This window comes from Nannobrachium achirus (assembly GCF_963921795.1).
Source record: "Nannobrachium achirus genome assembly, chromosome: 15".
NCBI classification, from domain to species: Eukaryota; Metazoa; Chordata; class Actinopteri; order Myctophiformes; family Myctophidae; genus Nannobrachium; species Nannobrachium achirus.
In genome coordinates, this window is record NC_137822.1 from 2,499,531 (window position 1) to 2,514,420 (window position 14,890).

At 43.9% G+C, this 14,890-nt stretch overlaps 1 protein-coding gene across 1 annotated transcript in view; it reads right to left on the reverse strand.

Annotated features, from left to right (window-relative positions):
- Positions 1-499: 499 nt before the first annotated feature.
- LOC308299298 (DNA repair protein XRCC4-like) overlaps positions 500-14,890 on the reverse strand; it is a 72,712-nt gene continuing 58,321 nt past the window's right edge. The window contains exon 8 of the mRNA XM_080743043.1: positions 500-3,604. Coding sequence (XP_080599169.1) covers positions 3,487-3,604 — 118 coding nt within the window. The 3' untranslated portion in view covers positions 500-3,486. The remainder of the gene's footprint in view (positions 3,605-14,890) is intronic.

Consider the following 14,890-nt stretch of genomic DNA (forward strand, 5'->3'; position numbering starts at 1 on the left):
ACAAGCGCAGGCTGAGAAAATGCGGCACTTTGTCTTGTGTTCACATGTTTTTGTTATTTAGATTCGTCTCGCTCGATTACAGTTGTTGAGAATGTTGTGTGGATAGCGCGCTGTTTAGACAGATGCTAGGTTTCATGTTTACCTGGTGTAGGGTGTCTTTGAAGCACTGCTTTCCCTTTGCACTCCAGTGCAGTGGTTCTCAACCTGCGGGTCGGGACACCGAAGGGGGGTCCGCACAGGACTTTTGTGTGTGTGTGTTTGTGGGAGGGGTCCCAGATGACAGTGAAGTGTCAAAAAAGACCCTGAAAAGGTTGAGAACCACTGTTCTAGTGCACTTGTGTGACTATTTTTTATTTATTTTGTGTAGTTTGTTGAGTAAGGTTCATGTAATTTACCAATATCACACTGTAACGTCAATGAAAGAAGCAAAAGAGGAACAGGAACACACACATTTAAAAGTCCTCTTTTAATTATTTACATTACAGCACAGTGGGCCAGGGTTCCCCAATAGGCGGCCCGCGGGGGGCTACTGTCTGGCCCCCACCAACCACAGTAATAATGGTGGTATAAGCAACAACACTAGTATATCGTCGTTGTCGGGTGGAAACCTCGTATCTCCAAATTTGTACGTTCTTTCGCAAAGCACACAACGCCTCGCACCGCGAGGCGTTTTTGTGATCGTCTGTTTTCACTAGTTAAAATCATTTTTAAAATGATAAATTCAAAAAGAACGGTTTTGGACATACAAGATTTTCACCCGACAACAACAAAAACTGTCGCTGGAGTAGTGGGAACGCCACCGTCGCCCCCCGCAATGCTGTGGCCCTCGGCTTGGTACCCTAGACATAATTCGGCCCTTGAGGAAAACTAATTGGGGAACCCTGCAGTAGGCTATACAACATGATGGCACCATCCTACCTGTATGAAAGAGAGACAGAAGAAACCCTCTAAAATCTTGGATATCTTCTATTGGTAACCCCTCACACATTCAAATTACAACACTAGAAAATACACTCAAACTACATATTTAAAACATGACTATGAAATAAAAGCATTACATATAATAGTGTCTTATACAAAAAAAGAAATTGGGTTGACAACCAATCTATACAGTATCTAAATTCAATCTACTAAAACTCATGATCCATAGCTACGCTACGCAAGTCAACTCACTGAATCCAAGTCAATAACAAAATAATGATGACACTTTAACTGCTCACAAATGTCCTGTGACTGATAGCTCTCTGTTGAGGATTGGCGAACAGTGAAACGAAACTCAAGTTCAGAGGGGTAACGGCTGATTTGTGCTTGGCTGAAAATAACCGATTTACAAACTCCCATCGTGCTGCATTGCGACGCGTTGAGAGCTTATAAATCGTCTGTTTTCGGTGCGCGACCGGAGTATATACAGTATCTCTCAAGACAGATTCTGCTAACAGCAGAATATGACAGCACCACTGCCCTGAACATGTAGTGTTGTTGTTAGTAGGTATATGAACACAGAAGAACCCCGGGAGGAAGTGGACTAACAAAGGGGAGGAGCCAAACCAAGTTCCTGTCTCTACTCCAGGGGTCTTCAACGTTTTCAGGCCAAAGACCCCTTAGTTGAGAGAGAGATGAAGCGGGGACCTTCATAGATTCCATATAGTTTCATTGTTTGACAGCACAATCATCAGTGTATTTTGGATTCATGTCAATTTGTGTTTTCAGATATTTAACCACTTGAACTGTCAATACTTAATGAACTTTACCTTTCACTCTGTACTTAGTCTGCTCTTTTTCCCCCCTACACCAAAGCTCTTTGCTAAAAATAGTCGATCTACATGCTCACAACGCCTCGCGCTATTTTTGGCTACAGTTCTCAGAATATGGACATTAGGGTTCAAGTTGTTAATATAAAAAGGATTGGAAGATTTGGAGGACCCTCTGTTATAACTCTGAGTACCCCCTAGGGGCCCTGGACCCCCTGTTGAAGATCCCTGCTCTACACAAAAAAGGAGGTGGTGCCTCCAGAGGCAAAAAAATTTATAACAAAATAATGATGACACACTTTTCCTGTTCACAAAGGTTCTATACTGATCTCTCTCTGCAGGGCAGTGGTTTTCAACCCTTTTCATTTCAATGTCCTTTATTTGTTCAGCATTTGAGCCACGGACCACCGTTTGATGAGACTGAGCCTCTCAGACCCAAGACATAGAATATTCTGCTGTCGTTGGATACGATTTTGTCCATGATTTCATGCTGTATTGATGTGGTACCATAGGAGAGATAACAGGCAGAATGTAGAACAATTCTCCTACATTCTGTAATTGTGTAGACTTCTTCTCAATTATAGTGATACAGATGGTTAACAATAAAATGTAACTCTCGAGTGTAAAATGAAACCAAAGGGTCCATTTGGTTTCATTTTCATTTCTTTTTTCCCTGAGAGTTAAAGATCTACACACAGGGTTCCCCAATAGGCGGCCCGCGGGGGTCTACCGTCTGGCCCCCACCAACCCCAGTAATAATGGTGGTATAAGAGCAGCAACAACACTAGTATATCGTCATTGTTGGGTGGAAACCTCGTATCTCAAAATGTGTATGTTCTTTCACAAAGTAAAGCCCTGCTTCATCATACAAGGCCGTCGCACAATATTAGTGAAAACAGCCGATCTACAAGCACACAACGCCTCACACCGCGAGAAGAGTTTCACCCGACAACGACGATATCTGAACTGTCACTGGAGTAGCGGGAACGCCACCGTCGCCCCCTGCAATGTTGTGGCCCTCGGCTTGGTACCCTAGACATAATTCGGCCCTTGGGGAAAACTAATCGGGGAACCCTGCAGTATAAGGGTCCATTTGGTTACCAACCCTCCAACATTAAGCCACCTGGAACCTCTTCAAGGACCACTCGTGGTCCCCGGACCACTGGCTGAGAACCACTGCTGTAGGGGATTGGTGAACAGTGAAATGAAACTCAAGTTAAGAAAGGTACACGGCTGATTTGTGCATAAGCGAAAATGGTTGATTACTGAGTATACAGTAAATCAGTGGTTCTCAACCTGTGGGTCGGGACCGCCAGGGGGGTCCCGAAATTATTTGGGGGGGTCCCCAGATGATTAACTTAATGTGCAACATTGTTTTCTCACTCAACAGTAAACAAACCAACATAAAGTTTAAGTGAATAGAGGGTATATGCACATTTCCAAAGTGACAATTTAAGGACTTTTTAATACCTCTAAAATGACAAAATAAACATTGGCCAAATTGTCAAATATTAGAGGCAGAAATTGTGAAAATCTGTGAGCACGTACTACAGATCGTCTATTTTCACAATAGAACCGTGTTATACAAAATGTAATGCCTCAACACTTGCTCATCAGGGTGTTAAAACATGATTATTTGGGGGGTCGCGGGCCTGAAAAGGTTGAGAACCACTGCAGTAAAGGAGCATAATTAAGGGTGACTGTAGAGGAGTGAAGGAAGAGGAGCCGGTGTGTGTCAGAATTCATCAAACAGGTCCTCTGCACAGGGGACTGTTGCTGGCATGGGATGCTGCTGAGGGGCTTGCGGCTGATTGGCTGCCGCTGCGCTGCTGACAACCTGGGGGGAGCCCCTCCTGTTGGAGAAAGAGAGAGAGAGAGAGAGAGAGAGAGAGAGAGAGAGAGAGAGAGAGAGAGAGAGAGAGACAACACTGTTCAGTTTAATCCAGGGTCTGATTAACGCCAACATACTGACAACATACCCAGTGTGAGAGAGAGCGAGAGACAGTGTGAGAGAAGGGAGTGAGAGAACGAGACCGAAGGGGAGAGGGTGATAAAGAGATAGAGGGACAGAGAAGGAGAGGGCAGAGGCGTCAATTGGGTATGGCAAGGTGTCATACCTTGGCTACAGAGAAAAAAAAGAAGAAGAAAAAAGTACTTCTTAAAATGAATTCATCATGCCTGTTGCTTAGGTATGGCAACATGACTGGTGTCTTGCACACGCGAGCAAGACACCAGTCATGTTGCCATACCTTAGCTCAGTGGTTCTCAAAGTGGATTCCACAGACTTTGTGGGTTTCTTTATGAGGGTCTAAATTGACCCATGCAAATGTGTAACTCTTAACAGCATACAAATGGAACCAAATGGACCCGTTAGGGTCCATTTGGTTCCATTTATATACTGTCAGAGTTAAGGGGAGACCTTGAAATGTAAAAGTTTGAGAAACACTGCCTTAGCTTTTGCTGAACTGACGCCACTGGGGCAGAGGGAGAGAGGGATGGAGAGAGTTCGGAGGGTTGGAGAGAGAGTTGGGGAGAGAGACAGAGAGCGAGAGAGCGAGTTGCGGAGACATGAGAGAGAAAAGGGGGCTGGGGTGGTTGGGGGGGGTGTAAGGGAAAACAGGTCAGCGGACTAATGAGGCACGTTTACAGCCCAGCTTTTCCTTTTGAGACAGGAAGTATATCATGTGGCTCACAGGGCCCGAGACTGGAACCACATGGGCATGCTTTATAGTGTGCGAGCGCGCGTGCGTGCGCGCGTGCGTGTGTGTGTGATTTTTGTGGATTGTGCAATTTCGGTTGGGCTAACAAACATGACATGGTCTTCATCAAGTGTTTATGATTATACAGCGTGTTCGCATGTTCACAGCTCAAATGAAAAGACGATGTCGGAGCAGTGGCAGACATGTTATACCTCGTCTAATTGTCTAAAAACGTCTTGGCCTAATTAGCGGATGTTCCGGAATTAGAGAAACACTGTTTCAAAAAGGTTTCAAAGAAGAGAGTGAAGAACATGCGATAAAAAGTGGAGCGAAGTGAGGACTTTGGGTGCAAAGATGGATTTAAGGACGAGAAAGAAAGCAAACAGGATCATGAATGGAGTCCAATAGTGGCACTTCTTGTGTCTTTTTTTATCACCTATGGGTGCGCTGGCCTGGGAGACCTTTTGCACCATTGGGTGCAAATACACACATGTGATTTGCACATACACATCGTCTCTGTCGGGTGGAAACCTAGTATGTCCATATGCGCTGCTCAACAGCGCCGCCTGAAGGTAGGTCAGGTAGGCAGGAATTGAAAGTAAAGGTTTTGAACATATGACCAGACCGAGATGATATCAATATACCGTAGTCTTAACAGAGACTGAAACCAGGAACACAAGACCAGAGCAGGAATTTCATGGAGGCCATGAAGGTCATGGCTGCCTCAGTTTGGCCTTGTGCTCCTCAAACCAATGGCATGACCTGAGGCCACAGTGGCCTTAATGCCCCAGCTGACTGTACCACTTTCTCATCTTTTCTCATCGTCTCTTTCTGGTCAATATGTAGACAGTAGACACCGGTGTCTCTTTTTTGTCATGTAGACACAGTGTTTTATTGTTGAGATTCTGAAATCTTAACTCCCCAGAGTCCCCATCGTTAAACCAATCCAGTGACTTTGATTGGTGCAGGGCTGAGCATGGATCAGATTGTAAATACCATGATTTATCTATTTCACTGCAGATTAGGTTATTATCCCTAACCTTACATTGAATAAAAAAACATTTTTGATGGCCTTCCTGCCCTGGAATTTGGCCTTTGTGCCCTAAAAAAATGGACAACACCATTGGCCAAGTGGCCTTGCCCCTAAAATGACGAAATGCCAGGCTTGACTGTCACCCTATGGTATATTAACACCGCACGCACACACAAGCGCGAGTCGCGAGAATTTGTGTCGCTCTATTCAAATGTGGTCGTGGCAACGCCGCTGTGTTTGTTAAGCGGTTTACAAGTACAATTTAGGCGTTTGAGCAGACGCCCTCGGTTATTCAGAGCAAATTACGAGCGCGAAATCAGAGTAAGCAGTGCAAGCACGAACCCTGCTAAACAAACAACGAGGTCAAATAGTCCCATTAGTAGAGTGCAAATAAACAGTTGTAGTGGCTCAGAGAATCTCTAAGAGGCCAGGTGAACCTCAATCCCAGGCGTCTGTCCAAACACCATGCTATCTAAATGGCATTCTTAACATTTGGGGGCCAGCAAAAAAAGAATAAATCTAAGTGACCAAGTAACGACGCAATAGATCAACATAGCATCTAGCGTCTGTCACCAAAGACCATGCTAAGCGTAAAACAAGTGACCACAGCGTGTGCTAACATGGAGACAGATAATTGCCTCTCTCTCTCTCTCTCTCTCTCTCTTTCTCTCTCGCACTAAGATAACGTCGTTGTCGGGTGGAAACCTTGTATGTCCAAAACAAAAGCAACTAAACTAGTGAAAACAGCCGATCTACAAGCACACAACGCCTCGCACCGCGAGGCGTTGTGTGCTTGTAGATCTGCTGTTTTCACTACTTTCGTGCGACGGCCTTGTCTAATGAAGCAGGGCTTTACTTTGCAGAAAAAACGTACAAATTTGAAACTTGGAGATGCGAGGTTTCTGCCCGACAGTGACGATAAGTAGGTTGTTGCTGATGTGTGTGGATTTGCTAAACTACTCTCTTGTGAAAGGACTAGAAACTAAATAAATAAATAATAAAAAGGCCCCTTTTGTATACAGTAGGTCGCAACTTTTCCCGCAAGCCTTTCTCCTCCTATTTTGTCCACAAATAAAAACAAAACATTTTGCATAGACTTTCAGGTTTTGCTGGGGGTCCCCGAGCAAAATGCGATGTAGATCTGCTATTTATTGAAAAATCATCATTATTAGTGTGGTTGCCCGACAGGGCAACACACTGTAGTCCGGGGGACACTTTATTTATTCCACTAGATAAACCTTATTCTAGACTAGAAATACTGTTCCTATGAAACAGTGTGGGCTCCACTCCCAGATTTTCCACACCTCAATTGCACCTCATTGGCTAAGGGCCCTGCCTTTGTACTGTCTGCGACGGAACTCACTATATAAATAACTGCCTTTATACTGTCTGCGATGGAACTCACTATATATAAATAATGAAGATAACAGTGAGGCGAGCCCACAATAATGAGGATAACATAGTGTTCTCGCCTTTCAGGCGAGCCCACAACAATAACTAAAATAAAAACTCTTAATCAAATAAATTGTTCTTCATTTCTTCTGTTTGCCAACGTGACTATATTCTGCAGCGTGCTAACTGTCATGTGAAGCTCAACCAATACTCCAGCTAACACCACTCCCAGATTTTTTTCCACCAATTGCGCCTCATTGGCTAAGGGCCCTGCCTTTGTACAGTATTTTCTGGACTATAAGGCGCACCTGACTATAAGGCGCACTGTCAATGAATGGTCTATTTTCAAACTGTTTTCATATATAAGGCGCACCTGACTATAAGGCGCACATAATAGACGCTACCGTTGCGTTATGCATCAAACAGATGGAGGTGTGCTAAAGGGAATGTCAATGTCAATGAATGATCCATATATAAGGCGCACTGGACTATAAGGCACACTGTAGTTTTTTGAGAAAATTAAAGGCTTTTAAGTGCGCCTTATAGTCCGGAAAATACGGTACTGTCTGCGGCACAAATATGCAGCGGAACTCACTATTTATAAATAATGAGGATAAGATAGTGTTTTCGTCTTTCAGGCGAGCCCACAATCAGATGCCATTGGAAATTGATGGAAAAACATTGGAGGAGTGGTGCTAGCTCGAGTATTGGTTGAGCTTCAAATGAGAGTTAACTTGCTGTACAATAGTCACGTCGGCAAACACTTCTAGTTATTGAGGGCTCGCCTGGTAGGCGAGAACACTATGTTATCTTCATTATGTATTTAACAAGTTCCACCACAGACAGTACAAAGGCAGGGCCCTTAGCCAATGAGGTGCAATTGGCGGAAAAACCATCTGGGAGTGGTGTTAGCTGGAGTATTGGTTGAGCTTCAACATGACAGTTAGCACACTGCAGAATATAGTCACGTTGGCAAACAGAACAAATGAAGGGAAAACAACAATTTATTTGATTAAGAGTTTTTATTTTAGTTATTTTTTTTTAATTATGTATTTACGAGCGAGCCCACACTGTTTCGTAGGAACAGTACTTCTAGTTATTATTATTATTTGAAAGCAAAAACATGTTTTGACTCAAACCTTTGCTTCTGGAAGTCCCACTGGTACAAAACATTTTAGAGGTGATGGGGGCCCGCAGCCAAATACATGGATTTTTGTTGTTCTTGGGGGGAGGGGGGGGGGGGCATCATTGATTGACATGTAAAAGTTTGAGAAGCACTGGTTTAAGGGTCTTCTTGAGCCGAAGAGGTTTCAGGAACCCCCTGAACGAGAGAGAGAGAGATCATTATCTGTCTGTTTTACCATCACGCTTCAGGCAAGCCACCAAATTCAAAATGTTATTTTTATGGCGTCCGGTGTGAAAGCACCTCTCTCTCTCTCTCTCTCTCTCTCTCTCTCTCTCTCTCTCTCTCTCTCTCTCTCTCTCTCTCTCTCTCTCTCTCTCTTCCAACGTGGCCACGGCGCTGAAAGCAAACAAAACATTGCAGGAGAAGGAAGACGATAGGGGGTAGTGGGAGCAGTGTGAGAATAAAGCCCCTTTTCCACTGACATGGCCCAACACCACTCCATTCCACACCGCCCACTTGTGCCAGGTTTTCCACAACAAGGACCTGGGTAGAGTGGTGTGAAAGTCGTACTAAACGTGGTACTAAAAAGTATCCACTCCAGAGTAGTTCTGAGCTAGGCCAAACACATCATAATGACTGATCACTCACTGACTTTTCATTTAGACCACCAGGATATAGTTGCAATACATGATAATGATTATATTGTGTTATAAACACTATTATCATCTTTTATAGTGTATTATAGTTATCATAGTAACTTTAATACGTTATAGTGTATTATAATCACAATTACAATCCATTAAAGTGTATTATAATTAGGATAGTTGTAATACAAATGCATATTGTATTATAATCACAGTTAAAAGGGTCAATTTGTTTCTTACCGATAGGGGTACTTTTGTGTAAAGGAAAATGTAGATATTTTTATGTGGTGCAGTGTGGCGCGGTGTAGTGTGGCGCTAAAGCTGCAGTGGAAAAGGGGCTTAAGAGAGGAGAGGAGAGGATGAGGGGGAGGGGGGCTAGGTTAGGGCCCTGGGCTTCTTTAAATCATTACCAACTGTATGACAAACACTAGCATGCACCACCCCAACCACCCACCCTACCCCTCCATGCACCACCCCAACCACCCACCCTACCCCTCCTGGAAGCATGCACCACCCCAACCACCCACCCTACCCCTCCTGGAAGCAGTTAAGAGGGAACAAGAGATGTGGACAGGGACGTCACAAGGGGGGGAAAGTGGGACTGAGTTACTAGGGCCCAAGGTGGAGGGGCCTGGAATTATTTTATACTTTGAAAAATAGCAGATATACAAGCTTGAGTGCTGCGCTGCAAGCTTGTAGATCTGCTAGATCTGCTTTCGAAAAGTCGTGAAAACGTGTGCAAATCTTTGAATATGTGTATTTTTTCAAGCGAACGTTAGTTTTGTAACTCAAATTTTGCTTCTGGAGGGGTCCCTGGAACTGAATATTTTGAGGTGGGGGTCCGTGGCCAAATACATATCATTTTGGGGGTCCTTCACATGAAAAGGTTTGAGCACCACTGACATGGAAACATAGGTGTTTCAAAACAAAAACCTTAGAAGGATTTGAAATATCCAAAGACTTTTCACGACTCTTCGAAAATGGCAGATCTACAAGCTCGCAGCGCGGCACTCGGTGCTTGTATATCTGCTATTTTTCAATAGTCAAAGCACCAAATAATCGAAGTGAATCCTTTGTACCCAGGGCCCCGAATTTGGTGCGACGCGCCTGGATGTGGTGCTGCGATGGTGGGGACGGGGTTATGTTGAAACACACGGCTATATGGGAGACCACCAGAGACTCTCTCTCTCACACACACACACGCACACACTCACACCACACACACACACCACACACACACACACACGCACACACACACACCACACACACACACACACACACACACGCACACACACGCACACACTCACACTCGCGGGAGAGGGGACGTGAGGTGAGCATTGTGGAGGAGTGACCCCCAAGAGGTGGGGTTAAGCTCCTAGCGCGGGTCATATGAGCCCCCACACAGAGATTGAGGAGGTAGTCTGGTGACATACCACAGGCACAGGCTTCTATAGTCCCCCCTACACCCCCCCAAACCTCACCCCAATCATGTGTTAGTTTATGGGGGATTCAAACAAATAAGAGGTTGTCACGACGCGATGGGAGCTATTTTCACTTTTCCTGTCCTTTTTTTTGTTTTTGTCAAAATGCTGATACAGCAATGCGTAGGGCTGTCACAGTTATTACATAATCGTCCTTTCACAATTATTTGAGGTAATCTGCAATTATTTTGCTTAATCGTCATAATCGTTTACATGTTGAGAAATGTTAACATAGTTACAAACATATCAAAAAGTAGTGGAAATTGCTGATCTACAAGCTCACAACACGTTGCAATGTTATTTTTTTAAGTATAACCTTGTCAAATATGTCAGTAATTTCTTTGTATATTAAACTTATGTGTCATGATTGCCATGTCCAACTTCAAAGCCTAAAAGCCAAAGAGAAATATAATTGTCAACGACAAATACACAATTAAATTGTTAATCACAATAATTTGAGTGTCATGTAAAATGTCATAATCGTGACAGCCCTAGCAATGCGTCGATATTACTCTGACATTGCGTTTGTTCCGACTCTCCCCATTACTAACCCTATCGCTAACCCTAACCGCAAGCGTGGCCACGTAGTCTGAGTAATGTGATGGCGGACTGACATATTCCTCCCGATGCGTAGTAGCGCCAGGCTGTGGTTGTTATGCTTCTTGTTGAGCAAGCAGCAAGTACTCGTGACAGTGGTATGCAAACTGTGTGTGTACATATATCTTCCATCTCTCTTCTGTCTCTAACTTGTCTGTCGCTCTAATTCAGAAATAGTACAAATGTGCTGCATTGTCGGGTGCAATTGCAAGCGTTCACGTCAAAACTACGGAGATTACGACGTCGGAGATATCAAAGAAACGTTGTCTGGGTTGGGTGTCAGCTCTTCACCTTTTTTGACTCAAATACTGAGTAGGGAGGGGACGATATGAAAATGTCATATCACGATTATTGCGAACAAGGAAATCGTGATTTACGATATTATTGCGATAATCAAAATATCCCAAACATCCATTATCATCCTGGGGCGGAACATTTTGCGACACGTTGTGAGCTTGTAGATCGGCTATTTTTTGACAAAGACTTTTGATAGAGAATGGAAAAAAAGACTATCAACTACGTACGTATATTATAAGTACCTTTTACCAGTTATAGAGGGTGCCGGATATGCAGCTCGGCAAATAAAAGCTGAATTGATCCCAGTGCATGACGGAGGACGATATCACGATAAATTAAATCTCCACGATACGATTATCGCGAGTGTTTTTTTATCACGATAAACGATAATATCGCGTATCGTCCCATCCCTAATACTGAGGTGAGGTCCTTTGTCCCCCCCTTCATGCATTGTTTGTCTGATGTGAGATACCAGAAACACAGGCTACCACCACCCCCAACCATGTGCTGGTTTACACTTCCAAACAACAGAGGTTTATTTTTCAACCAATCTTGACAGTGTGATTACATCTGGGCTTTCACGTTCATAAATCACTTCTCAAAAGGACTAAACATTCAATCATTTCAACCCCAGAATGTCTCTGGCCACATCCATTCCACACACTCCGTGCCAGGTGTTATAAAAAATGCAATTGGACATTATTTGGGGTGTTTTTTACATCAGCAAGTTTCGTTTATAATTTAATGTCAAACCAATATGATGTAGGCCAGAGGTCTTCAACTGGGGGTTGGGACCACTAGGGGGTCCTCAGAGTTACTACAGGGGGTCCTCCAAATCTTTGTGTGATAGAAACTTTTTTTTCTCCTTTTTTATATTAATCACTTGAACCCTAGTGTCCTTATTCTGAGAGCATTAGCCAAAAATAGCAGCGATGATGACCTTATCTACAAGCTTGCAGATCAGCTCTTTTCAACGTAGTATAAATCAATCAGGCCAAAATAATTTTTTGGTCGACTTGATCGACTGTAGATTTACAAAAATCTTAGGACATTTAGTCAACTAAAACTAGACTAAACCGAAAACATTTCTGATGACTGAAAATGTGACTCAAACTAAACCGAATTGTATTCAAGACTATGACACTCCAGTCATAGTGTTGATCTAATATAACCAATGGTGGAAAAGGTACTGACATTTTTGACTTAAGTAAAAGTATAAATACTGCAATGTAGAAATACTCCATTACAAGTAAAAGTCCGGAATTCAAAAGCTATGCAGAATGTCTCATTTCACACGTTTTAAAATGTATGAAAATCTTTTGAAAATAGCAGATCTACAAGTTCACAATGTGACGCATCGAGACGTGGAGTAGAAGTAAAAGTATTGGAAATTGGAAATACCTCGCTATTGTACTTAAGTACAGTACTTAATTAATTGTACTTAGTTACTTTCCACCACTGCAAATCACATTCATCTGCAAACAACTGCCATCCCCTGGAACCTGAATTGATGCCCCCTGAAGGTGATCCTGCTCCACATCATGCCAGCCCAGGGAGAGACAGCCAGACATGAGTCATGCCACCAGACCAGTGGCTCTCACAGTGGTCTCTGGACACTTCGCACAGGTGCCAACACAACATTTGTCAAACACGTCACGTGGTAGGGAACGAGTTAAAAGTACCAAGTGAAAGCTCAAGTTCACGAAGTACTGAGAGTTGGTTAAATGTCTGAAAACACCATGAATCCAATGTATACGGTATATATAAAAACATACATTTTTACAACACTGATGATAGTGCTGTCAAACAAGTCTATTATTATTACATGCTGGTCCCTGTTAATGATGACATTGCCAGAAATGCTGGTCCCTGATTGGGCTACGGTAGGGTTCCCCAATAGGCGGCCCGCGGGCCATTTGCGGCCCGCGGGGGGCTACTGTCTGGCCCCCACCAACCCCAGTAATAATGGTGGTATAAGAGCAGCAACAACACTAGTATATCGTCGTTGTCGGGTGGAAACCTCGTATCTCCATATGTGTACGTTCTTTCGCAAAGTAAAGCCCTGCTTCATCATGCAAGGCCGTCGCACAAAAGTAGTGAAAACAGCAGATCTACAAGCACACAACGCCTCGCGGTGCGAGGCGTTGTGTGCTTGTAGATCGGCTTTTTTCACTAGTTTAAATCATTTTTAAAATGATAAATGCAAAACCAACGGTTTTGGACATGCAAGATTTTCACCCGACAACGACGATATCCAAACTGTCACTGGAGTAGCGGGAACGCCACCGTCGCCCCCTGCAATGTTGTGGCCCTCGGCTTGGTACCCTAGACATAATTTGGCCCTTGGGGAAAACTAATTGGGGAACCCTGGGCTACGGGCTTAAACACACACAGACACAGACATACCTACATTCATACGCAGCTGAACGCAGTACTTGTAATAATAGTAATAACTCCTGGTGATGCCAGTGGTGATGTCATTGGCATCGCCAGTGGTGAGCGCACCTCATGGCACGCTCTGCTGGTGCACAACTTGCACAAGTACTACTTGTGCACAAGTACTACTTGTGCACAAGTAGTACTTGTGCACAAGGGGCAAGTTGGCACCTCAACAGAGTGCACTTCTAGTTATTATAATTATATGAAGCCATCTATGAGATCTGATATTTGAAGCAGTGAAAGCCGCTTCCAAGGAGTGCCTTTGTCTGTCCCGTACCTGTTTTTTTGAGGATTCCCATAGATTCTCAAGGAGTGAGAATGTCTGTCCCGGGAGTACATGCCCCGTACATGCCCCGTACATGTCCCATGCATGCAGAATTGAGGATTGGTCGATTGAATTGAGGATTGGTCAAGCTTCACATGACAATTTGGCCCTCTAGACAAAATCATTAATTCATTCAGAAAGCACATAGAAAGTATAGATCTAGAACACAGAATGTATAGATCTGGAACACTGATCTCAAAGCTCTAGTACACATAGAATAAAAATTCACCGCTTCACTTCGAACTGAGGTTAGATTTTTTAATCTGCAGCCCACTACTGTACATACAATATGTAGTGGGGGGTCCCTGCTTCATCTCTCTGAGCTAAGTGGTCCTTGGCCTGACAAACCTTTAAGAACCCCTGCTCTAGAGTGATCCGACAACATCCAGCCACAGATGCTGATGTGCTGCCCACTGCTGCTTGTTGTTGTAGCTGGCACTGGGTCTGGGTAATGGGCCATCCCTGCCAAGCTCCTCAAAGCAGCTGGGGATGTATGGCACCACTTTGGGCCATCTGTGTGTGGTACAATCACTGGCACCCCGAGCCACGCCGGGCAAAGGATATTCATTCTCTCTTGGAAAAGGGGGGGAACTAGCCTATTTAGACCCGGAACGCATTTGTGTCACATTAGATTTGAACCGCTTTGGCCATTATTTTAGGCTTTGACTATTGAAAAATAGCAGATATACGAGCTCTCAGCGCGGCACTCGGAGCCAGGCACGTGCACACAGACATCAGAGGGTGCTTGAGCCCCTGCCCTTTTATCAGGCTGTAAACCAGACCATGAATGCTATAGTGAAAATAGCTGACCTCCAAGCTTGGAGGTCTGCTATTTTCAATATTTTCACCGAAAGGCCCATTCTCTGCACGTCCCTGCTCGGAGCTGGTACTGTATATCTGCTATTTTTTAAATATAATAATATTGTGACCCGATTCCATGTCTTCTAAATCCTTCTAGGGTTTTTGAAAAACTCATCTTTCTATCATCAGTGGTCCTCAAACCTTTTCATGTCAAGGACCCCTAGAATTATATTTGGCCACCGACCCCCATCTCAAAATATTATGTAGGGGCCCCCCAGAAGTAAATATTTGAGTTTGCACAAATG